Here is a 26,772-nt window from a genome sequence, read left to right as displayed (position 1 = left end):
TTTAACCTCGATTTAAAAAGAAAAGATAGTATAGCAGCATGTTTGGAAATTGTAATAACAATAATAAGCAATTTTTGTTTATTTTCCCACTTCATACACTAAATTTATAGGTTTTTCTATGTCAATTTGTGCTACATGATTTGTCATAATTATGAATTTTTCCATTATACATAGTTTCTACAGCTACAATAAATGCAGCATTAATTTCATTGCCATATTTGCCGCCTCAAGGTATTGTCAACAAAAAGTGAGAAATCCCGGTCTACATTAAATCAGACTAAGAAGCATTTTATAGATGAACTTCCAATAAATCCAAATTTTTTGTTGGAGCATGTGTGAGCATGCATGTGAGCATGTGTGAGCAAATGTTTTGTTTTTGTTGATTTTGCTGGATACAAAGTAAAATGTCTGAAAATTTAACCGAACTTCAACTGAAAAATTGAAAGGATAATGAAAATATATGAAAAATTAAAAGGATAATGAAAAAATATGTAAAATTAAAAGGATAATGAAAATATATGATAAGAAGTAACAAGCTTTGCTTGTTTGTACCACACTGGTCCCTATTTTCATTATAAATCTTTGGAAAAAAAAATCCATTGATATCAGTCAATTAGTTCTCAAGACACAAACAAACAAGGAAATGCACTTTGTTATTGGATTTCCCCTATCTTTGGCAGCTCTTCTCCCTTGGCGTTTTTTTTTATTTACTGCGTGAAAATTGCATATTTTAAAAATCAAATATGCTTAGTTAAAAGGTGATACTCCCTTCGTCTCCGTCCCAAACTAGTAAGTAGAGCTACGTTTGAATATTTTTGTACTAGTGATTGATTCTGATGATTTTATGATTTTGTTCGAATATAAGATTTCAAGGTACTATACTATCAATTAAAAACTTTACTTGGCAAGCATTCCCTCTTAAAATCATTACCAGCTGAGTTAAAAAAATCCGAAGTACACACGCCCTTAAGCTACGCCCCATTTTGTAAGTACTCTACCCCCAGTATAGCAGAAAAATCAGTTTTTTTCTACTAAATCCCTATCCATCAGCTAGAAGGTAGCTTTATGTAATTATTAGTTAACTTATGAAATGGAGCTTGGCTTCGAGTGTTGGAGCCCTGGGTTTTTGACTCGAATTTGATAATGGTTTAAGGAGGTAAAGCTCGGTAAGTAAATGTTGTTCATTGATAACATAGCACAATAAAATCTCTGAAAAAAGTGCAAATAAAATCATAATCACCAGTTTCAGTACTTAATTCATAAGTACTTTATTGGAACTAATTTGAGTAGGGGGAGAGAGTACTTCAGAAAACATTCGTGAAGAAAACGGAACACGAAAATCGAAAAAAAAAGAAAAACGGTGTATTTTGGCTATCGGTTAAAATAAAAAATAAATTTAAAAAAAAAATCACAGATCAACAATTTTCGCACTTTTGATTTTTTTATAGCTCAAAAAAATGAAAATTCAAAATGTGCAAAAGAATTAACTCGTTTAATGGCTAAATAATGCTGATTCTCGAAAAATTGAAGAAACTCTAATTCTAGAATATTATTCGGAAATTAATTTCAGAAACTAACTGAGAGTCTATCTGCCTAAATAAAAATTTTGTTCATCCGCTGTAAAAATAACTCATTCTTGCAATCTGCTTGAAAAAAAGCTGTCAGCATTGAAATCATCATATATTTTGAAAAATATGAAAATTAAATCAGATGCTTTTCAAAGTCACAAGCGAATCTTAGATTTTAAACTTAAGGAAAAAAAAACTCAGATTTTGAAAGATATCGTGAAAACATGTTTCATTTCAGAAATAAACTGATGAATTTAATCTTAAAACTTTCCTCGAAATAGAAAAAAGTTCCATGTGCATGAGGGCATACACCTATGGACTTAAACCTTTACTTATTATGTTATATATTCTCTTTTTAAAACTTTTTTTAGGATGGATCCAACATCACGGAGATAATTGGAACAAGGACAGACGAAGACTTTTTCATAATTATAACAATATTCTAAATGTTCGTATATTATACATTGATTTCATGTTACACATGTTTGGAAATAAAAATAAAAACTTAGGGGTGAAAAGCAAAGGTATATTTTTATAATTATTTAACAAACATTACACTAAATTAATTTTACCGAAAGATTTATTTCACATTTGCATTTTTTTAAGATTTATATTTTCAAATACCTTTTGCAATTTTGGCAGAGAATTGTTTTCAAAGTATGAAGTATGAAATGCATGCAATAACAAAATTCCTGTATTAAAAAACAGGAGTTTTATTATTGCATGCATTTCATGTGGCCAAATAAACATTCTACATACAAGCAAAATTAATAAAACAAATAATTAATTAGAAAAAGAAAAAGGTAAGCTTTTTCTTAAGATTATCTAATTTTATTTTCTGTATCTAATTTTAGAACAAATATGTACTAACTTAAAGTTGTCCAATTTATTGTACTTTTCTTTGAAATTTGTGGTATAAGTTGGATAAAAATCTTTTTTTTTTTTTTTTCTGGAATTTTTCATGCGATGCAATGAAGAAACTTCTCAGCAATTTTCTCCCGAGCATATATCGATCTAACTGTGCATAAAAGTGGCACATGATTTATTTTTCCAGAACCCAATGTCTGCTGAGGAAGTAGCACTTTTATATTCCCAGTAGAGGCAGGGCGATGTAGGAATTTCAACATCGTGATGATTCGCCGTCCTTACATCGCGATGTAGCGATGTAGTTCAAACAGTTTGAAATATTCTTTCCGCTTTAGGGGCACCCCCCCTCCCCAATTAGGGGAGTTTTCCTTACAAAAATCCAGGCTTTTGTCAGATCTTTTTCTAATTTGGCACATAGGTTCTTTAATCACATGGGGTAGGGGGGGGGAGCAACACCGTATGAATACTACCCCATGGGAAACTATGCTATGTGGATTTCCAGCATCAACGGATATCTGGCCGAATCTGGAAAAGATCCGATGAAAACTGGATTTTAATAAGAAAAACTCCTATGGGGTTTGCCACACATAGCGGGGCGAAAACTACACTATGAGAATGCCGAAACATCAAAAGACAAATGTACCAAATTTGGAACAGATCAGACAAAAACTGAGTTCTTTTAAGACCCCCCCCCCCCCCACACACACACACGTGGTTTCCCACTCCATAGCAGGACGAAGACGGGAATTTCCGAGCGTCAAAGGATATCTGTGACAATTTCGGAAAAGGCATGATAAAACTGGTTTTTTATAAGAAAACCCCTCATTTGGTGGTTGTCCCCCATAGCGGGGCGAAAACCACCCTATGAGAATTCCTGAGCATCAATGAACGAACCTCTATGCCAAATTTCGGAAAGATCCGACAAAAAATAATTTTTTTCAAGGAAAACCCCATCGGGGTTGCCCCCCCCCCCCCCAACCCATACATTGACGGAAGCTAACCTCCGTGAATTCCTGAGCATCAAAGAACCTCTATGGCAAATTTAGAAAAGATCGGAAAAAAACTTTTTTTTATATAAGGAGAACCCCCAATGCGGTGTTGCTACCCCCCCCCCCCCATCATGGAGGGTTGAAAACTACCATGTGTGAATTCCCGAGCATCAGAGGACCTCTGTTCCAAATTTGGAAACGATATGATAAAAACTGTTTTTCTATAAGAACCCCTCCCGTATGGGGGTTGCCCCCCATAGCGGAAAGAAAACCACCCTATCAGAATTCCTGAGCATCAAATAACGAAACTCTGCCAAATTCGGAAAGATCCAACAAAAACTGGATTTTTTCAAAGAACCCCCCCCCCCCCATCGCCCCCCCTCCCCTTATAAAGTGATGAAAACTACCCTGCGTGATTCTTGAGCATCTAAGAACCTCTGTAGCAAATTTAAAAAAGATCGGACAAAAAATTTTTTTTAATACGGAGAACCACCAATGTGGGGTTGTCTGTCCCCCCCCCCCCATAGAGGGACATAAACGACCATGTGTGAATTCCCGAGCCTCCAATAACGATCCTCTGTGCCAAATTTTGGAAAATATCCGACAAAAATTAGATTTTTTGAAGGAAAACCCCCATTATGGGGGGGGGGGGTTGATTAGATATCATGGAGAGTTTAATCTGCAATGATTTGTTTTACCTTTTTTAAGAAGTTGTTTGTTTGCATTTTTACATAAATAAAAATTCGCTTGACATATTCTATGTGCCTCTTTTTTTTAACAATTACTTGTCTTTTTTTTGATGGGGGGGGGGGAGGGGGCTGCAGGCCCGTTGTTTCAATTTTTTCCCAAATATGACAAAGAGTCTGTACTCAATAAAAATTTTACAGAAAACGAACTAAAACAACGGCCAGTCATGTATAAAAACATGAATGTTCAAAAATCAAGACGGGAGGGGGGGGGGGGGTCAATTGACCCCCTGACCTCGTAAATGACGGGCCTGTGAAAGTGACTATACGTAATAAAGTGGGAAACTACGGTGGTAAGATTCTGAAGTTAGGATTTGATCACACGCACACGAATCTTATAAAATACAGTCGAATCTCGTTATAACGAACTTAAAGGGACCATTAAAATCGATTATTATAAAAAGTTGGTTCGCTTTATCCAAAAAACAATAAACAATAAGACAAAGATTGCAAAAAAGTTCATTTCAGCAGTTATTTGTTTTAAGCGTGTTCGAATTAACGAGGTTCGACTGTATTCTCAAAAAAAAAAAAAAAAAAAAAAAAAAAATTAATGTGCTCAAAGAAAAAAAAAAAAAAAGGAAATAAATTTTCTTAAAAATTTACGAAACTAACGTCCTCATATATGACGAAATTAATTTGACGAAACTAATGCTCTCAAAACTACGAAAATGATTGTTAATTTGACGAAACTAGAATGAAGAAATATTTCGTTACATTTGACGAAATTCGCATCCTCAAGCCACTAACAAAAGCAGTTTCTTCAATTTGACGAAATGTTCGCTCGGAGCATATCCCTGGAAGTGGTTTCGTCAAAAACGAAGAAAATTTCGTCAAATTTGAAAGTCCATTTCTGAGAGTGTGGGCAGTAATTTACTGAATATATCTTTTGCAATACATGCGTTAGTTCTTACTGTTAAGCGGCGCGATGAATATTGCATCAAAACTGATTCTGAAGCCGACGCAGAATAAATAAAGCCATAAGAGTAGATCTTATTAAGGTCTTACCTTCGTCAAAGTGTGCCATGGACATGAGTTTGTCATTGGCTGCTTTTTTCAATTCACTATTCGACAAAGAGAGTGCATAAGCAACTACAGCTACTGGTAAAGGCTCCACAACTTCGTGAAGATGAGCTTCTATGAATGCTAAAGCCCTACTCTTTGCAATATTTAGTTTCTGAAAAAATAATAATTTTATTTTACGTTAATGCCTTCGTAAGAATTGTAAAATACTTGTACAATGATATGTCAGCAACTAAGTGTAGGATAAAAGGACAACGAAATACAAATTGAGTGGCCATATAATTAATTCCCGATATAGATACTATATTTTATGTCTGTTTTCAGTGCAACTTAGGGTTATGACTTGAAAATATTTTGCTACTTTTTTTTTAAAAAATCTCTTGTGGTTGCATTTGATTAATTTTTATATCCTGATTACTAAATATACTATGGTTAATATCTTTTGATTAAATTTCAAATAGTTCATTGTTTTCTACTACAGGCTAATTTTTTGTTTAAAACTTAATCCTAGGTGCTGTTTAAAAATTCAATTTCTTAATGTTCATTCAGAGCTGCAATTTATCTACTTTAAAGTGCCAGTTGTTTCAGATAATTGGAGTTTTACGCTACTAAAAAATTTGAAAGGGTGCAAAATTAACGGGCATAGTTCAAAATTACCCTGAATGAATGTTAAATAAATAAAGAAATAGTTAAAATTGAACTGTTGTCCCTAGAGTGTGAAAGGAAAAAGGTTTTTTTTTTCGTATAATAAAGCTTAAATTAAGTTTCTGATTATAGTTTTTTGTTTTTTAATGTAAGCTATTTGATTATATATTAAGAAAATGCATGTGCTAGCGAAATATATCAACTTTTCAAAAACATAAATATTACCTCTTTATCACAAGTGCATTCTTCAAGAGCGATTAAACAGAAAGCTGTCAGTGGAACTTTTCCTTCTACACCACCCTAAAGTTAAAATCGAAATCAAAAATAAATAAAATTGAACTCTATACAACAACGTTTGATATAACATCACAGCTGAAAAGAGCATTTTGTAAGTTTAGTTCGGTTTGCTATTAAAATATATAAAAAATTTCAAGCATTATGCTTGAATTAAATTGAAAGTCTCTGCTAATATGAGCAAAAATTTCTGACCTTTACACTGAAAATAAATTTTTGACAGCTTGGTCAGTGCCATATGTTTTTTTTTTCTATTGCACTTAGAACACATATTACATACTTTTAGTCGTTTTTTAAGTTAGTTTTTCTAACTTCGATGTCATCTATCTTTCTCTTACAAAATTAATAGTAGTTAAATTTCTAAAACCAGATAAAGCTTCTCAGGAATTCCGTCAAACGTTCCCAAGTCACACTTAAGAAACAGGAGATGTATTTTTACGAAACGGTTCCCAATCGTGATCATCAATGCCAAAACTGAGTCATAAGTTCAACTTCAAACTTTGATGTAGAAGAAGAAACACATCTTAAAATCAAATAGTAAATGTAAATTCAAAAAAAAAAAAAAAAAAAATTGTAAATGTGTAAATTCTGTAAATAATTGCTTGACTTAGTAGATGGAAAGGGCGGGCGGAACACCGGTTATAGCCACCTCCTCGTGATTTCTGGGTCGTTAATATAGTAAAATATGATTACCAGCAAAGAAGCTCAATCCAAATGTATTGCGAAAACTTAGAACATGACTGTAAAAGAAAAAATACTGCAATGTGCCAAAAAAAAAAAAAAAAACACTGATAAGTCAAATTTGATTATTTTCACGAATCTTTCCGACCAATGCGAGAGCTAAAAACCGTAAAGGAATTTCAATAATGTTAAAGATACAAGAAAAGAGTATAAAAAGGAAGCATATGAGTGGTGCTAGAACAAAATTTTAAATATTTACAGTTCATCGGCTGCTGGTGCACTAAAAAAGTGGGGGCGTCAAAGGATCTGCGTGTGGGGGTGAACGGGGAGGCAGCACTCCTATAGAAGACTTTTTTGCGGGGGAGAAGCGGAAGTATGGCCATATTATTGTCTTCAAACATAATTATGGATTAAATGATCCTCTCTAAAAAATCAGTTTGTAATATGATGACGAAAATATAAAACATAAACACTTATTGAGGCCACAGGCCATTAGTCTTTCTTTCAACGCATGAGTTGATAAAAATTATCATTTTTAGGTCGACTGAATTTTAAGCTTAGAAAAGTGGAGAGGAAGGCCTCTTTTCTTTTGGAAGTGAGGGGGCAGTTGCCCTCTGCCCTCCGTACCAGCCGCCTATGTTGCTTTAATAAAAAAATAGTAACAGTTTGCCTCCCCCCCCCCCTTTTATCAGAACTTTGAAACTCATGTACTATCTCAGGAGATAAATTTTTCTTTTAAAAATTATTTTCCCATGTTTAGGATGACAATAGTCAACTATTATTTTTTTTTCTATTAGATGTCGGTTTTCCGAAGTATTCATTTTTCTTTCTGACCTATAATTTATGAGAGTATACGAGAAACTCTCATATACTTCCCTGAAAAATGCAAAAAAATATTGACGTAGCTTAACATTATTAAGCTTTTATTGTAACAAAAATGTTTGTGATGAATTAGAAATTATTTTATTTTTTAGAATTAATTTTGTTGTAATGAAACACAACAGATGGCAGCACCACTTTTTATTGTTCCTCATTTCTGTGTGTGTGTGTTTTTTGGAATCAAGGAGGCGAATTTAGGCTGTGAATCCTAGGGGTGCAATGATACCGGGGATCGGGGGGGGGGGGGGGGGGGTCAGGGATGCCCATTGTGACTAAGGCAACGATTTTGACAGCAGGGTGACATTTTAATCAAAATGTGGGAAAAAACAACTATTATGCATTCAATTATAAAAACGGCGACTATCTTAGTAAATGTTTCTGAAATACGTAAAAACGATGTCTTCGGTAGTCTAAGGGGGCATGTAATCCTAAAGGCCCTCTCAACCCCACCAAAAAAACTAGTATGTTGTGGCTATCACGAAATTTTCTTCAAAATCTTTCTTATGAACTCTGATCAATCCCCCGAGAAAGCAATATTCCCAGCAAAAATAAAATTATGCACACAAAAACTTGACGACCGTCCCAATTTCCGAATTATCACAAAAGCAAAGCGAAGAGAGAAAATTGAAAGTTATTTTGCAGGCCTTGCTTGAATAATCAAATATTTTATTTTTTAATAAACGCAAAGTTAAAAAACTTTAATCATTGAGACAATATATCCGATCATCTCTCAACAATTAAAATCACACGAAAAAAGCAGAAGACAGTCGATTTCGATTTATCTTTCTTATAGTTGCATTAATAAATCTATTTTTATACGAAAAAAAGAAAAAAAAAAATCCACCCCTTTAAGAGCGATTGACGCCAAAATTGAACCAACGCCTATTTACATATAGGTTCACTTTTATTCCAAATTTCATTCAGAATGTAGCATTACTTCTTGAGAAATAGCACTCGCAATGAAAAACAAAAAACGTTCGATTGTACTATTTCCTTTTCAGCAATTGACGTGAAAATACAATCAGCTCTTGTATCCTCTAAGGGCTACTTGTGAATAAATTTTTGTTTGATTCCGTTCACTATTTCTTGAGATATAGCCGCAGTCACAAGTGACGACAAAAAACGTAATTTCCGAAACCGCAATTTTAGACGATCTTCAAAGAGGTTAGGTAAAAGGGGGTTAGGGGGTTCCCTCCGGAAAATCATCCTGAGTTTTTAGGACTCTTAGTTCTAAAAACTCAGTTGACCACCTTTGATGACGTTAGACAAAAGAATGGGATTCGGAGCATTTCCTCGAAGTGTTTAGAAATTGAAGTTCTAAAAATGCAATTTTAGACCGTCTTTTGGCGATGTTAGAGAAATGCAGATGAGGTTCTAAGGCTTTTCCCCTAAAATGTTTTGAAATTAAAATCCTACTATGAGCTATAATTTCATAACATTGAAGGAAGGGATGAAACTGGAATCCTAACAGAAATTATTCAAAATTGGAAGATCTAAAAATGCGATTTGGGGCCGCTTTTGACGTCCTTAGGGAGAGATGGAGTTTGGCACTCTCCTCTCAAAATTTTTAGAAACTGAAATTCTTAAAACTTAATTTCAGAGCATCTTTGCTAACGTTATAGGAACGGGGCTTTGGGGACTTTCCCCCAGAATTCGACATTTTTTTAAGTATAATTTTATAGGTAGAGTATCAGTCACAAAAGGCTAGGCATTGCTCCCTACTGCCCCAGAGTTATGCAGTGGATATACATTGCTTGGGGCTGTAAATTTAAAACCAACTTTTGAATTCCACCAAACTCCCCCCTCATATTTGACGCACCGAAAAGCAGTCCTCTTAAAATCCTGAAAAGATAAGCATAGGCGGACGAGAACATCTTTTAGTGTATTAAATAGAGTCTTTGCCTTAATATTTAGTTTCACAAAGGCCTGTAAATTTTTCAAATGTAACAACTCTCAATGACACTCGTTAAGCAAAAAGAAATTTGTCTTAAAATAAAGCACTCCTCAAGCAAAATCATTCGCCATTCCCTCTAAAAAATAACACTCACAAACACAAATTATTTACGAGCTTCCCCAAGTCCCATGGAGTTGGCGCTAGTGTTATTTACTGGAATGATGTGTAAGGACTTCAGTTTATATTGCTTTTGAAGAAGTATATTACAATAGTCATGGTTTTTGATTTAGTTACTCATGGTTGTTTTAAGAAAAAGAAATTGCAATGATATGCCATTAAATATCCAATTACAGTATACATAATTATTCTACAATATAGCACTGAATAATAAATAATTTAGGAAATGTGTTTATTTGATGCATGTCATTATTTATTACATTTATTTTTTAAATGGATAAAAGTACTTCTTAATACGTAGCACAATTTCTCTTGCACTGGCAATGTGTGGTGACCGAACCACACAACGAACTGCACTTTATTGTATTGTTGGGTTTGCTTTCAAGTAAACTAACATGCATTGTAACTCTAGAAAAGTATAAGTTGTTTTGCAAATTTCCTGCTGAAAAAAAATTGTTTTTCTAATAAAATATATTCTGTTTGATTTTCTTTTTGAAATCCATTGAAAAATGCTGTGGGTGCGGCGTACCCCTGGCACTCCCCGTAAATCTGCCTATGCCCCCTATGCCCCATTCGGGATTTCACTGTTTGTGGTTCAAACAATACCATTTTGCCTCTCCGGATAACAGAAAGCGCATTAAAAGTATCAAGTTAGACTTTGCCTCCAGTTAACATATCATTACAGGATTTTATTCGAAAGGTCAACTGCTCAATTATCACAGCAAAGATTTGTCTCTACTTTAGGGAATTATTTCGTTTTGGACTTGCGAGAAGAACTTCACGAAATCAATACGTCTTTTTTTTCAAAAAAAAAAAAAAAAAATCTTGCAGAAAATTCATATGGTGGACCGTAAATTCCCCCTCCCCGAGCTCCAAATTTTAGTTGAAAAATTTTCCAATAGATGGCGCTGCAGAAAGTAAGCCCGTAAAAAAAAATACAAGCAATATTTTCAAAATGACAATCGTCGTCTGTAATCACACGTCGCAATCGGAGAAAATATCGGTGAATTTCAATTCTTCTTTTTGGACTTACAGGCTTAATTTTTGCAGCGCCATCTATTGAAACATTTTTAAACTAAAATTCGGAACTCTGAGGGAAAAAAATTTAGCAGCCGCCGCATAAATTTTCTGCAAGAACTTGTTTTTTTTTTTTTTTTTTTTTTTTATTTTTTATTTTTTATTTTTATCATTACCCTCTCTCTTTTTTTTTTAATCATTAACCGTTCTTCTGTTATAAATTTTTGAAAACAGTCAGTCTTTTTCAGAACACCCTGTATCTCCGTAGTAGGATTATCTATTGGCTGTTACAGGTACTTGAGTAGGTCGAAGCATTTCTCCAGGGGTACCCACCAAGCGGGCCCTTAGCCTGAAGGGGACCGAGATTTTTAAAATGAGGGGTGAAATATATGTAGGGACGTTGAGGTAAACAATATAGAGGAGGCATAAAAGTCATTTGTGACCGCCCCCAAAACTTCTGTGCACGCCCCTGCCACCAGGGGGGGGGGCATGGCTCAGACTGCGCATTGAAATTTTTAGGGGTTGAGGTGTTTTAAGGAGTTTGTTCTGTTTTTTTCTCGGGGGGGGGGGGCGGTCTCCCGATATGGGGGGCTTCGTGGTATTTGGGAGAGGGATGCGCTCTTGGTCTTGGGGGTGATGGGCACCCCTGATTTCTTTGCGGAAAAAGGTAAATAGCAGTTGAGAGTAAGTATATTAAAACTCGGTAGCGTAACACAGATTGTTTTTTCTAGAATCTTATCTAGAAATCTATTTTAGATGGACTCTGAAGTGAGCGCAACAAACTCACGGCAAAGTAGCAGGGACATCACTCCCGAGTCACAATGGTCCATTGCGACATCACTTAACCGCTATTTTGTGACCGGTCATTATGTGACAAAGGGAATACGTCACAGCAATGCCTCATTGTGATATCGCTACATATTTGTAATTCTGTTAAAGTAGTTTCAAAGTTACTGCCTGAATAATAAAGGAATTTAATCTAAAATTTACATGGAAAGCTCTTTCCTTATTTATGCAATGTTTTACGCTTAAGAAGTTTTTTTTTTGTTCTTTTAAACTTAAAATTAAAAATAAATGAAAACAAAAGCTTTGCGATTTGATATTGATAGCTGAATCTCGTCTAGCTTTATTATTTGGTTCGAGAAGAAGGAAACAGAGAGCTATAGAACCACTCCAACTCGTTTATAGCTCAGTGATCATTTTAGAATTCTTCGTTGTTTGGAAATTTAAATTTAACTTTTAATGAACTCCTAGAATATTAGTATGCAAAAACAAAGGAACATGAATTAAGAATTATTATTTACTATCGAGAAAAAAATATTTAGAGTAATTATTTGCTATTGTTTTGAAACAAATTCTATAACTTACGGTAATAATCACATCCCAGATTGTACGGTAATAAGCACATCGCCTAAAAATGTTTAAAGTTTCATAAATGTCTTGAAGAACGGTCAGAAGTGCTAACTCTGACAGCTGCTTGCGAGCAGTAAAGAAGATCGAGAACTCGATTTCCGAACTCACCTTGGTGGTAATTTCCTTCTCTTTGTAAAGTAAATGTCGCTCTGACTCGGTCTACGTGTGCCGTGTAGTCCTTGCTGTGGAGCAAGGAAAAATGTCTGTAATTATTATTTTTTTTAATCTCAATCTTACCATCATGTCTACATGATAGACTGGACGTGCTTCCAAATATGATCCATCGGGCTGTTGGTGGTTAATGAGCCATTCAATACCCCCACAAAGCACATGCTCGTCTATGTGCACCATTTCGCTGGCCTGGCAAAATACTTTCATCACAAAAGCTGTTAACCTGTGAAACAGAGACAAGTATTCAAACATTTACCTATTAATCTTGTTTTAGGGATACACTTCTCAAGAAATATATAAAAATAGGCTTAGTTTTATTTAAAGACCTATGAAAAACTTGATTTATGGCTTTATATCAATGGGATGAATGGTCGGGCCAATTTATACCTGTTTCTCAATTTTACTCAAATTTTCGAGTTTCCTCTCTTTTTCTCCCCAGAAATTCCCGGGTAAATTCATCTGTCTCAAAACTTGCAGGTTTTTGCATGTTTCAGGTAGCAGTGTTTTTCTAAAAGTAATTCTCAAAAAATATTAGTGCTTCATTTTATGCTAACGATTTAGCTTTTAGCAGTGGAATGCGCCTCGTATAGAATTCATAAACGAGTTTAACATTCGGTCAGATCTGTAAGACAAAGGCAAAGAATATCATACACTGTTTTAACGATCCACCATATTGCGATGCATTTGTTTAAATTAAAACATCGCAATTAGCTTATGGATGTAAAATATCTTGTAAAAGCTTATATCGGACGTCTTTTCACCCGAAAGCTCACTTTTGGCATTGAAAAAGAGGTTCCTTGAAACCCTAAACACGTGTCTGAAGTTATATCAAGTTTTGTGCTCTTTTACGTTGTTTTTTTTTTCTTTTTTGCTGCAAAAAGGGTTTTTATTTATTTATTCTGTTTCAGGTACTTCATCGCAATAATTCACGAAAATGTTAGTCTTCTATAGCAATCGTACGATTGCTATAGCTGACTTTTTTTTTTGAGGCGAGGGGGGAGGGCAGTACTTATGCAATGGATACTTTCTCAAACGAGACATCTGAAATTTTAAAAATCAAAGGAAATAGTGGGTTGTTTGACATACCTAATTCATTGACTTATCTGGAATTATTTTTCGAGGGAAAAAAAAGTTGAGTTAAGTAACTTGCTCATACGTCGTTACTTACCATGTGCTGGTAGGTGTCTGTTGATAAGCCGCGTAAGATCCATCTGCTTTTCGAAAAGATAGCTGATGACCATAACCTGTGCATTGAAGATAAAACAAAATATGTATTAATTAGTATCAGCTACTTCGTGCTATAAGTTACTTTTGAATAAAAAAAACTGCCTTCAAAAAACACCTAGGAACTAAAAAGCAGAAAATAACCGATTACTCTTACGTACTATTTCCTACCCAAAATTAGAAATGAAATTTATTTTACAATTCCAGTACAAAAATCAGTTTAACTAAACACCCAATTATAAAATAAACTCATTTTATTTACTATACGATGAATTATTTTAAATACCTAACTAATTACATACGATCTCTTAATTTTTAATAACCTTTTGAAGTCGGGGCCTCCTATAAACTACTACCTAACGTAACTAAGTAGGGTTAGTTTTAAAAACTAATTTCGTGTTCAGATGAATTAGTGTTTAATTCAGGATTCGGTGGGTTGTCAGTTACGTTTGAGCCTTTTAACTTTTTAAACTATTTTTCCCTCATGCAACTACATCTTATTTAAATGTTGGATGCATCTGGATCCTCTGAATCAGATAATTCTATTTTTATTTGCTCAATTTCAAAACAAAAAACCGAACCCCAGTAACAGACACCGAAAAATCTGGTCATACCCAGTAACAGATAGGATGAGGGATAGATGAATAATGGGCAAAATTCCCTTTTTTTCTTCAATATGTGCAAAAGTTCTTTGTTTTTAGAACTGAAACATAATTAAATTCAAATGAACATGAAACACCTGCTCGACCTCGTGGTAGCAGTTCATAACTTTCCGCCACTGTCTTGTAAATACGAACTGGATCAAAAAAATTCATTCATATAACACAGGATAGGTGCACCGACTTCATAGGCCACTGCAAAATCAGTTTTTCCGGCCTAAAATTCTTATTATTTAAATCCAAACTTATGACTGTCTGTTACTGGACACTTGTCTGTTACTAATGATACTACCCTACACCAACATTCTGAAATCATGACATTTTTTGTCACTTACCTTGTCGGATGAAAGCATATCCATTCTGCTCATTTTCAGCAGTCATTTTTCCAGTGACTTTCAAGTACCTCATGGTGTAAAGGGTGGGTGCTAAGAAAATCATATTTTGCTCACCACACCCTCGTGGCCTTTGGATGAGGCTGCCAGGATCGTTTAAAGCAGTTTCCACTGTAGGGCCAAATTGATCACCTGCAAGAGAAACAGTTTAGCTATTTTGATAAAAAGGACTTATCAAAATTGTAATTTTAGTTTAATTTTCAAAATGTCTCGTTCAAGTAACGATGCATGCATTACAAATCATATGCCAGATAGCTTGATTGGAAGTGAAAATACAAATCTACAATAGTACTTTGAAGCACATTTATACAATTAAATGAGCATTTCTTTGAAAAAATCAGACGAGACTCTCCTATTTGAATATTATTTACCCTAAAGACATTTTTCAGGAGTGATTTATAGCATAGATTGCCAACCATAAAATTTTTTGATGCCTTCATATTAAATTGAGCATCAACCTGAAAATGGTAGTCTCCCCTTTTTCATCACAAATTTGTAATTAAGGTTAAAATTTAACCTTAGTTAAAATTTTTCAAGTATGCACTGAAACGTATAATGTATGCCTATCCTTTTAAAAATACCTTGATGTTTATACTCTTAAATTGAAGGCAAAGCTTTGCCTTCGATTTTCAAGTTGAACTGCGCCATCTCTGCAGACTCTCGCTGGTCAGATAAATTTACTTTATCTACAAGTTTGTTGGCACTTTCAGCTACAATGAGATGACGTCAGCTCAGTTATTCCCTAGTCCAGACTGATGAGATCTGGGGACCTGCGTCCAAGGACGAAACTGTAACCTCCGGGATGGGATAACCAGGTTGTACGTATGTTGGATGTAGTTCTGCCTTAGTCTTTGCTTAGGAACTGGGACATACTGCTTAAGGGGTTACATTACCTCAAAAAGACCAAACGATGAATTTTTTTTATTGCTTATTTCAAAACTAAAACGTATTCCTAACACTGGGGAAAAGTTTCAAAGCTTTTGTTGAAGTATTTAAAAAGTTAAGAATGGTTTTTGGTCATGCTCGCTGTGTGTTCATATGCAAAAGCGAAACTTTAAATTGCTTTTTCTCGATGATCGTTTTTTTTTTTTGTGTTTTCATGTTATAGGAATCCCTAAGGATTTTTTTTTTCTTTTTCAGATACAGCTTTAAAATAATACTTTTTGCTGTCAGGCTTTTCTATTTAACAAAGCTGTGCATTGGATAAGCATTTTATAAATTACTAAAATATTTAGAGCATGCTATGCATTTAAAAACAAATTTTTTAGAAATATTTAAAATTTTTTATTTAATTGATCGCAGAAATGATTTTAATAAATATATAATCAAATGAATGTACAGATTTTTAGAGATGATTATTGTGATTATTTAGCAAAAAACATTTTTAAATAAGTTAAAAAAACAAAAAACCTTAGGAATTTTAAAAGGTTGGAAAATTTTCTATTTTTTTTGAATTTAAAAAAAAAATGGGCACTATTTTAAATTTTTGAAAATAAACTATTGAGTGCTAACTAAATGTGCATGTTAAGATTTCAAAAAAATAACAAAATTTACTTAAATTAAAAAAAAATGTTCTGAAGGTAATGTGACACCTTAATTGCTAGAAAATCATATTTTCAAAGAAAAAAAAAAGCATATTGTTACTTCATACCAAGAGCAGTAATCGAGCAACTTTCAGTTCCTGGAACGAAATCTTCCGGGATGCGTAATTCTATGGCGGTCACTTGCAAGTTCTGAGACTGATCAATAAAATCTGATGGATGAAAAAAACAATACCGATATAACTTGCTGTTGATGATTTATGGTTAATACCAGTTGTTTAAATCATAAATGAGGAAAATAATAAAAACTTACCGGAAACAAATTCTGATTTGACATGTCGTTTGTCTTTTCTTTTCTGTCGGTTCATTGGATCAAGTGTGATTGGAATATGAAATTCTTTTGTAACTCCTTCTGGCTAGAACGAGAGAGCGTATCAATAACAAGTTCTTAAAATTAAAGCGGAAACTCATAGTTACTTTCAATTACCGAAAATCACTTGAATATAAACTACTTTAGTCTGAATTCCAGTAAAATGTGTGAATTGTTTGTATAAAGAAAATAAAAACTGTAACATTTCGAAGCAATTCCATTATAACAAAATAAAAATGACGTGTCAAGAGATGGGACAGAAACACAAGTTTTTGAAAACTATGAAGATGGAACTTGGAAAGTATGAAATATGAGGCAATAAAACTGAGATAAACTTAAAAAAAAAAAAAAAAAACGGTTTATCCCCAGTTTTGCCAACATTTCAAACCCCCACCCCTTTACTTTATCAAAAGGTATGATTGAAACTGAAAAACAGAGGAAATTGGTAGATATTTTTTAACCACTGGCTTTAAAAACACTTTAGTCGACATCGACAAAAGAAGCAAGCTAATTGCACTTGAGAAACTCAGTTCTGTTATTATTAAAACAAATAACTCAGGAATAAAAACTTTTTTCAAAGTAAACAAACCTATAAATGTAAACAAGCATTTTTGTTGATAAATATTTGTATTTTAACTTTTACTTCGTTTAAATATCGGATCGAATATGACAACGCAAGGAGCATGACATCGGACTTTTCAATCCGATTAAGTTAAGTTTGCCTCTTCCAGATGATCATGCTTAAGCAAATGTAACGAAATCCTTTCGGAAATTTTCCGGTATTTCTTGAAATTGTTCAAAGTAAAAGTTCTTTAAAAAAAATTAAATACGCAATCCCTTTGTACACATTCAACACTTAAATTTTACAAATTATGGGATGACGTATGTGAAAATTTACAAACAACCGACAGGGGGGAGGTTGAATGAATGTTCCCCCCTCCCCTCATGAGGGATAAACATTCAATTTCGGTACACACACAGAAGAAAATATTAAAATATAAAAAAGTAAAAGTTCTGCAAAACTTACCACAACATGCAGATCTTTTTGGATCACATCACTTTCACCAGAAGTTAAGGCAACCACTTTGAGGGGGAAAGTTCCCTCTCTTAGGGGCACTATCGGGAATGGCACTGAAACTGCGCTGTGAGGCTCGATGACGACACGTTTTCTTTCGCTCTTTTCTCCTTCTTCAGTACCCGTACATAAGTTCTTCACCCCATACATGTATACAACGGCCTTGAAAACGACAAAAGAAAAAAATTAAAAAAAAAAAAAAAAAAAATAGAACCGACTTCAAAATTGCTCTAAAAAGTGAAAAATAATTTTATTCTTTAAACACCATCGATAATACTTTTAAACATAATTTTTGAAGTTGGCGCAAAAACAAAAAGTAAAATCCATTGTAACCATGCTTCGTTCATATTGTTATCAAAAAATCATCCAAAGTTAGGAACGAAACATTTAGATCGTTACTCAAATATGCTGTCATCAATGCATAATGCATGTGGTAGTGAAGAAACTGGGCCTGGTTTAATTTATAGTTGTAGTGGAGTTATGGCTGTGAATGATTTTATCGATCGTTTTTGCGCCAACTTCAAAAATTATGTTTAAAAGTATTATCGATGGTGTTTAAAGAATAAAATTATTTTTCACTTTTTAGAGCAATTTTGAAGTCGGTTCTATTTTTTTTTCAAAATATTTTTATTTTATTCTTTTTAGTATAAATGTATTTCAGAAATATTAAGAAGTTACTATAACGAAACTTTACCTTATTTTTTGCATAAAAATGCTCCATACTAAAAAAAATAAAAACACGCCTTAAACTTTAAGCGATTGACAATAAAATTTATCTTTGTTCCTCGCTGGAATTCATTTGTGTGTTAACTTAATTATAACCATTTAAATATTACGTTTTCCCTAGCTAATTTACATTTCCCAGCATTGCAATCCTGTATCTCCTTACTCAGCCCAAATCATCTGTTATTGGCATACATGATAACGATAAAAATACTACTATAGTTGAAGCAAACCTAACCTAGTAGCATTGTGAAGGCTAAGCAGATCCTAATCACTGCATAAACCTCGCTTCCACGTTAGGTTTACCCCCACTATAGAGCAATGACACTGAAGAAACTTGATGCTTGCTTCAGAGAAGCCTTCATTCAAAATTATCACCACAATTACTATTAATATTATTGTTGTATGGCACCAAATTGTTAAAACAATGGGTTTTATGTTTATTCATTTCGTAGAGAAATTGCACGAAATTTACTGTTTTTTGACTATTACTTTTTTTCTAACGAATAAATAGGGTCAAACAAAGTAATGGGACCTAAGTTGAGCCATCCCCTATCCATTAAAAGAAGAATAATCAAAATCGGTCCACTAGGTGAGACGCTGTGAGTGGACAAACAAAAAAAAAAAAAAAACATACATACGGTATTGAACTGATAACCGTCTCCTTTTTGAAGTCGGTTAAAAATTCATATAATTTTTTGGAGTAATGAAAAGGAAGCTACTTTCCAGGACACCATATAATAGTGTAATAGTGTTTTTTTTTTGCATAAGTAGCAACCAAAAGAGCATACAGTCTGACCACCGATTAGATGAAAAGGCAAACATCCGGTTTACAGGCGGAAATGGATGAATCTATTAGTTTTCAGGGATGTCAGGTTTTTCAGATGTATGTTAGCCTCTAAATTAAGCAGAGTCGCATTCAAATAAGCGGAACACGCGCATCAAATTTTTACTTTTCCCCCTCGTCCAGATAGACTCGTCTTAACTGCACGGTTGCCAATTCCTCAAAATCGGTGGTCAGACTGCAGTAAAGCATGCTTTTAGACGCTTAAATTATTTGCCTTCATGTTCCCGCTATCGAAATATGAGGCCTTAAAATCCGCCAAAATTGAAAGAAAAGTAACCAAATTTAGCAATTTTCGGTGAGTAATAGAAGACATCTTTCACACCCTTTGCAGCTTGCTGTTCTGCCTTTAGAACAGGAATTAGTAACTGGAGGAAGCAAGTCCAATCATCGGCTTTGTAAAAGTTGAGGCAAAGATCCCTAGTCACGTGATTCAACTACGACGAATGGTTGACACGTTTTACGTGAAACGAATGAAAGAAACGTAATTTCTTACAATACTTTACTTCAAATGCTATTATGTGACTTGGGATCTTTGTTTCAAAATTAAAAGGCGTCACTTTCCACCATTTATTTCCTCTGAATGGACTTGCCACATGAAAACGGTGAAATCGTCGGCGAGAAATCAGGATTTTCAATTTCTCGCCAAGTCTTTAAAGTTGGCACCTTTTCTTAAATATTGACAGATTTTCCGACATCGTATTTTGATAATTGGGACACGAAGGCAAAAACTTTTGTGTTAAAAAATTTTCCAATATGTTTTTACGATTCCTTTTAATTTTTTCTTTCTTTTTTTAAATTATTGAACTATTCATGTGGTTTTCCGTTTAGAACACTATAACCACAGTCCTCCTAGGGGAGGGGGTAAAAGTAAAATTTCTTTATATATTTTTAGAACTAGAAGCTCTTTTGATACTCGTAAATGATAAGGTGAAAAATTCATATAGTCAAATTTCTGAGGCGTACAACGAACTACATCCCTGTTCTTTGAAGAAGTAGACTCAAACTCGAGCGAGATATTAGATAAAACTTTCACAAATGAGTTAGCAATCATAGATAAACTATTGACTCAAATTGGCGTAACTTTTAGCTTATTTTTAATTGCTATGTAGCATCAGAACCGTAATAAAAGTAAGAATACTTTCCATGTGACTGGTAACTCGAGGTAGACAACACATGGAAAACTTTGGAGAAAAATCACGCTCACGATCCTTGCTTCAGAGAATATGTTTTCTTGCTATTGCAGATAAAAGTTATGTAATTTATAGAAACTATAACTTTATTGTTAAACCTGAATGTGTAGAATAATACTTCTGGAAATATTTTATCTTCAAGTTTTTTCGCAAATAGAGCTTTTGTTATCATCTATGAGTATGGCAACTTGATAAAGATTCCTTCCACCTATTTTTCAAACATTACATATGAGGCAGTGAGAAGCAAAGGGATGTAAGTGGCAAAATTAAAAATTTGGAGATAAGCAGTACACATGGTAGGCGAACCTCTAATCTGTCTTGGGGCAAGAGATGGTACTAGGAGCCCTGGTAGTTGCTGCTAAACAGCATGATTTAGAAGAAAATTTCAATGAAAGCCATCCCAAGAGCTAATCTTTAAACGCGTTTTACTCAAAACTTGAAAATGTCCACCTGCATCCCTTTGCTTCTCACTGTCTCATATGTATATGAAACGAAATGAAAATACTATTCAATCATTGAAATATTTGAGACATCTACAACAAATGAGTGAGGAAACTTCTGATTCAGTGAAATAGATATATTATAAGACTAAATGAGTAATAAACTGCATGAATGAATTGCGAAAGCCTATTGAAATATTTTTACTTTTATGTATAGCGTAAAAGAAATTTAAAATGAGAATTTACCTTTAGGTAAGCTAAGGCCTCAAATGGTCTTAGACTCTAGGTGAGAGAGCAGCAGTTTTAGAGAGAAAGACTGCATATTAAGGAAGAGAGTGTGTGTGTGAGAGAGAGAGAGTTGTAATTTAAGGGAGAGAAAACGGAAATTTTTGAGGAATATTTGCAGTTTAAGGGCGGATGAGCTGCAGTTTAAGGCTGAGAAATATATTTGCAGTTGAAGGGATATATATATATATATATATATATATATATATATATATATATATATATATATATATATATATATATATATCTGAAATATGAGGAGAGAGAAAAAGCTACAATTCAAGTGAAATTTAGGGAGATAGAGTGGTATGACGTTTAAGTGCGAAAGCGAGCAACAACATAAGAAAAAGGAAGATAAAGAGCTGCAATTTCAGAGAGAGAGCTGCAATTTTCCATTTTTAAGGAAGAGAGAACTGAAACTTAAGGAAGAGAGGGACAAAGATATCGAGTAGCAATTTAAGGTAGAGAAAGCTGAAAATTATGGAAAATAGCAAAATAAATACACATTTGATTAAAAAATGTACCTCTTTTCAGTAGAAATAATGTTTTTTGAGCAAAAATGAAATGCAAACGGCAAAACAATAAGATTCTTTGTTATTGCTACATTACTTTATAACAGGAAACCTTTAATTTAAAGTTTTATACTGCAACTAATTTCACTCTTAATATGAATAACTAATAGTATTAACATAGAGTGAGACAAAGAGAAATTAAATGGACAGCTTACACATCATAACACATTTACAGTGCCTCACCCTTATCCTTATGTTTCCATAATTGAACAACGTCGCCCGCACTTCCACCTGTTCGTTTCGTACCACTGAATAAGGAAGATGAAGCTGTAGGAACAGTTTCTTAAAGGAGACCACTTTGGCCGGAGGATCCAAAACGCACATTCCGAAGCTTGGATGGACAGATACGGCTCTTAGAACCCACGTTGTGATGCTGTGGGGCAAACTAAGCTCAACTTCTGCTCTCTCTTCAGCACTAGAAAGGTCATCACAGGAATGCTCTCATTAATCACTTTCAGAATGAAATTAAATAAGCACATCAACAAAGTAAATAATGTATTTAGCTTGAAACTTCTGGTAGGTATTTGTTCTGAACCATGGGTAACTGTAATTTTGACTATAGATTGCACCAAAAAAATAAATAAATAAATAAATAAATAAATAAAAGGTTATTCAATTTAGCTTTCTTTCTTTTTTTTTTTTTTTAGTGTTCTTCCGATTACTCAGTGTTAGTTCGTCGTGTTTTTGAGCAATCACGATTGCTTATTGTTCTTATTTGACTGTTTTTGTCCTATCTTTTTATTTTCCCACCGCCACCCTCTGCACCCTGTCACCGTCGACGGGCTCCTCAGGATGCTGCTCCTATAGCGAAAGCCGTCTCCAGGTTGCATCCATGTCCTACACACACGCGCATACATACGCAGCTACACACACACACGCACGCACACACACATACACACAACTACCCACACATTCATGCCTGCACACTGACACAAACACATATGCCTACACACACATACACATACCCCCCCACACATACACACATTCATATACACAACTACCCACACACTTATGCCAGCACACAGACAAACACACATGCCTAGACACACATACACATACCCCTACACACAAACACACATACCCCCCCCCCACACAAACACACACGCCTACATACACACACTCGTGATTGCGAAAAACATAATTTGAATTCAAGATGTCAAAATTCAAATTAATTAATTATTTATTTATTTATTTATTTTTTTTTTTTTTTTTTTGGTGTCTATATATCTTGACTGTTGACATCATAAAGAGAAATATGAAGCTTAATTTTGTTAATATTAACTTTTAGCTACATTTTAATGCTTGCTTTTGATGTTGTGAAGTCTAATTTAATGAGGTTTTAGGAATTTTGTGTTTTTAGTGATTCAGTCCAAATTTACTTGAATTGTAGAACAACTTATGAGTTTAGGGTACATTATCTGATTTTTAGCCTACTTTCCCAGTAAAAGTCAGAAAAAGAAGAAAAAAGCATGAAAGAAAGCTTAATGCATCTTAAAAATATCGCGAAAAACAAAAAAAAAGTCAAAAATAAATAAAATAAATAAATATCGAAAAATTAAAAATTGGAAAGTAGGGTATTGAGATGGGGAAAAATGTCTGTCGGTTTGTCTGTCCCCCTAATTGTCCGATTCGAACAAACTTTTTTTTGTTCGAAAGATCTCGGCGAGGAAACCTCATTCCCATATTTCACTTTTTGATTTGAACTATTTTTTGTTCAATTTTGAACAGTTCAAAAAAACTTAACATTAGCGCCTACGGGGAAATTCAAGGCAATTCCGAACTGTGAGGTGAATTTGCTTCAAGAAAACTTTGTAGCAAAAAGCTTTTGATGAAAAACTTGTATATAAAATATCTTTTTGATTTGAACAATTTTCCGTTCAATTTTGAACAGTTCAAATCTCTTAACGTTAGCGCCTACGGCGAACTGAAAGTCAATGTAGATTCCGTACTTGAAGGCGAATTTATCTGAAGCAAATTTTCTTGGAAATAGCTCTTGACGCCAAACTCCAGACTCCGACTCCGATAATTTAGGGGCACCTGACTCCGACTCCGACTCCTGTGTTCGACAATTAATCGGACTCCGACTCCCTGACTTCGACTCTGACTTTGTAGCTTTGGCAAAAATTTATACATGGAGGACAAATGGCTGACTCCGATTCTTGGATATTCGACTCCGACTCCTTTATCCCAAAATGAGACTGACTCCTACTCCGACTCCACAGCTATGGTTTTAACTGTGAAATAATTATTGTGATTATGACTTGTTTTTATTTTCACGCTGAAGTTTTAATTTAGGTATTCAGTTTTCGGCGGATCAACTCGAAGTCATTTATGTTTCTACATAAATTTATGCGCAGACGATTTTTTTTTTGACAGTGAAAATTATTTCTTTAAGTTTATATTTTATTGTTTTTATTTTTTTTGGTAAATGCATTAATTCATTTAAAAATGATTTTTGGCACCAGGGGAAAAATAAACGATTTTTTTTTTTTTGATATGATGGCTTTGTTTTAATGAGCTTATTAATTTTAATTATTATTTTTTCGTTTTGAAAGCTGTTAAAGAATTTTTTTTTAATGGAAAAACGTTTATTAGCTGCTTTGTTTAAAAGGTGCTGCTATTTTATTTGTTCGTTTATTTATTTATTTTTTTTACGCATCTAATTTTTTAGATGAGTGAGGAACATTTTATTCCTAGAAATTAGTTTAAAATATCAGAAAAATATTTTTAAAACAATTTGCGATTTTAGCTATTTTTGAGAATATTGATCAGGTATTAGAAAGTAGTATGGGTATACGGGAAAGTAGGCTCGTTTAGTTCTAGACAAAACTTCTTGTTCAGATCGAAATTACGAAAAAATATTTTTAATAGAAGGTAAGAATTACTTAGCAGATACTTTTAACAGACACTGATCTATAGGGTGGTCCAAAAAAGGCCCTTTTTAAAAAAATCCTGATTTTTATTGGTCCTACCCCCTTATTTGGTTCCATCTGAGGAAAAAATAATTATTGTGAAGTTTAAGCTCATAATTTTAACATTTAGAGGTAGCTCAACAGCCTCAAAGTTCCGAGTTTTACCATTTTATGCCACATATGCAGATAGAAATAAAATTGACACTAGGAAAAGTATGTAATTTATTTAATTGAAATTGCCAGCATTTTGTAAGTTAAAAATAGTTACATAATAATAGTATTTTAATAGTTATGTATATGACTTTCCTTAGTACACATTACAAACTCTGCTTTTTACATCCGGGATAAGCTCGTCAATGTTCTGCGACAACTTGCAACAAGAATTGGAATTGTTCTTCATTGCGTGTCATTTTTCTATTACTCTTTTATAAGGGATATACCCCTTTCAGCATTATCATTAACCACTGAAATTCCTTGAATAATCCTTTTTGCTTTCTTAAAATCCTCCTAAAGCTCCCAGATTTCTGGATCTGCGTGAATGAAGGTATCAGGTAAACCCATGCTTTGAAAAAATTAAATTGACCCCTTTGTCACAAGTTCTTCAAATTTCATATCCATAAAATGTTTTAGCAAAATCTTAGGGTGCTCCACCACTCCTGTTTACTTCATTCATTGCCTTCACCATCTGTCTTTTAATGCAGTGTGGCACTTTATTGGCAAAAAGGGCTAATGCCACGAGCTCTTCTGACAAATACCACAGGTGATTGGCAAATTTCTGCGTTGCAGTTTTGCTTGTCTTCATCAATCTTTTTATACTTCAATAAAGATTTCATTAAAATCGTTATACAGTGCATTTTGAGGCATAGAAGCAGTCATCCAAGCCTTTAAATACACACGTACAATAAATATGCTTTTTTTTTTTTGCAATCCCTTTTCTTCTATTGACGTGACGATAAATTGACAGCTAAACATCCATATTTTGAAACAATACAAAATTTTGGACATCCATCTAGCATGATGCATAGCCCCAGGTGCTAAATTTGATACCATGTGGAGGAGCTTTACCGAGAAATATTAAGCATAGTTCAAGACATTCTTGATAATCATCTCTCGCTTGCGTGTCATGATCGTTTAAAAAGAGGTACGTCTGGTGCGGAAGAAAAACCCAAACATTTATTAAACACTGCACCAATAATTAATTCTATAATGTGATGTCGACGTGGAAAATATAGTAACCTCTTCTTTAGTTTTTGATCTAGTAAAACACGGGTACCCTTGCTTTCCCCGGTATTGACACTCGTTGTGTTAAAGCACATTGCAGAAACTTTGTCAGTTAGGCCCCAGTCCCGCAAAGCTCACCTTCTTTATTTTTTTTTTGTCATTGTACTTCTGTTTTTTTTTTTCAATAACTTCCATTGTTAATAAAGTTTTTCTAACTTGGGCTGACAGTTTTGGGGTCTTTGTACGGGTATTCTGGCTTTCTACCAAAATTTTGTTATTTCTTCTATTGTATTTCTTGAAGATTCTCTTAAGGTTTTCTTTAATTCAATATGGTTATGAAGAAACATACCCAATACCATACGAATTGAAGGTAGTTTACTACCTGTCAGCTCACTTATGGTTGAACTAAGAATATAAACCTCTGATTTTGATCTAATTGATGTATTTGCCATGCTCAGTTATTTTAAAGTAAAGAGACATATGCATTTCAAAAATAAGCGCAAACTGCCATTCCAACAGTGGTGAAATCAAAATCAAAACAATTAAGAATACATACATAAGCAACAACAAGTTGAAAATTTATTCGATCACGACTGTTAAAGGAATAGATTTTATGTATTTACTTGTATTTACAAAAGTATTTTCATAATGGCTATTGTTAAGTCTCCATATAAAATAGCAATTTTATAAAGCAATTGTTTTCTTGTTAATAAAAATAGCAATAGTATTTTACCTTAGTGAGGTCAATGGTCGTGTGTCGTACATGTTCTATTCAGCAATGATGAAAACTTGATCTGCATTGAGCTACCTCTAAATATAATCGAAATGTTTTCAAATTTTGTCTGATTTATTTTTTAATACATTGGAACAAAATGGGAGGGTAGGACTCAAAAAATTTTCACCTTCAAAATTTTGGACCACCCTACTGTTCTATCCTTTTAAATTTTTTCCCTCTCTCTT

General features: G+C 33.7%; 1 protein-coding gene across 1 annotated transcript in view; it reads right to left on the bottom strand.

Annotated features, from left to right (window-relative positions):
* The window catches only part of LOC129225559 (ophiophagus venom factor-like), a 99,567-nt gene that overhangs the window by 21,730 nt on the left and 51,065 nt on the right, over positions 1-26,772 (bottom strand). The window contains exons 19-27 of the mRNA XM_054860004.1: positions 21,863-22,094; positions 17,575-17,784; positions 16,491-16,593; positions 16,288-16,389; positions 14,580-14,768; positions 13,530-13,605; positions 12,428-12,584; positions 6,061-6,135; positions 5,176-5,344 (exon numbers count right to left, since the gene is read on the bottom strand). Of these exons, the coding sequence (XP_054715979.1) occupies positions 5,176-5,344; positions 6,061-6,135; positions 12,428-12,584; positions 13,530-13,605; positions 14,580-14,768; positions 16,288-16,389; positions 16,491-16,593; positions 17,575-17,784; positions 21,863-22,094 (1,313 nt within the window). The remainder of the gene's footprint in view (positions 1-5,175; positions 5,345-6,060; positions 6,136-12,427; positions 12,585-13,529; positions 13,606-14,579; positions 14,769-16,287; positions 16,390-16,490; positions 16,594-17,574; positions 17,785-21,862; positions 22,095-26,772) is intronic.

The sequence above is a fragment of the Uloborus diversus genome, chromosome 7 (assembly GCF_026930045.1).
Source record: "Uloborus diversus isolate 005 chromosome 7, Udiv.v.3.1, whole genome shotgun sequence".
In the NCBI taxonomy this organism is placed as follows: domain Eukaryota; kingdom Metazoa; phylum Arthropoda; class Arachnida; order Araneae; family Uloboridae; genus Uloborus; species Uloborus diversus.
The sequence above is the reverse complement of the archived record's forward strand: the minus strand, read 5'-3'. Positions and strand labels throughout refer to the sequence as shown.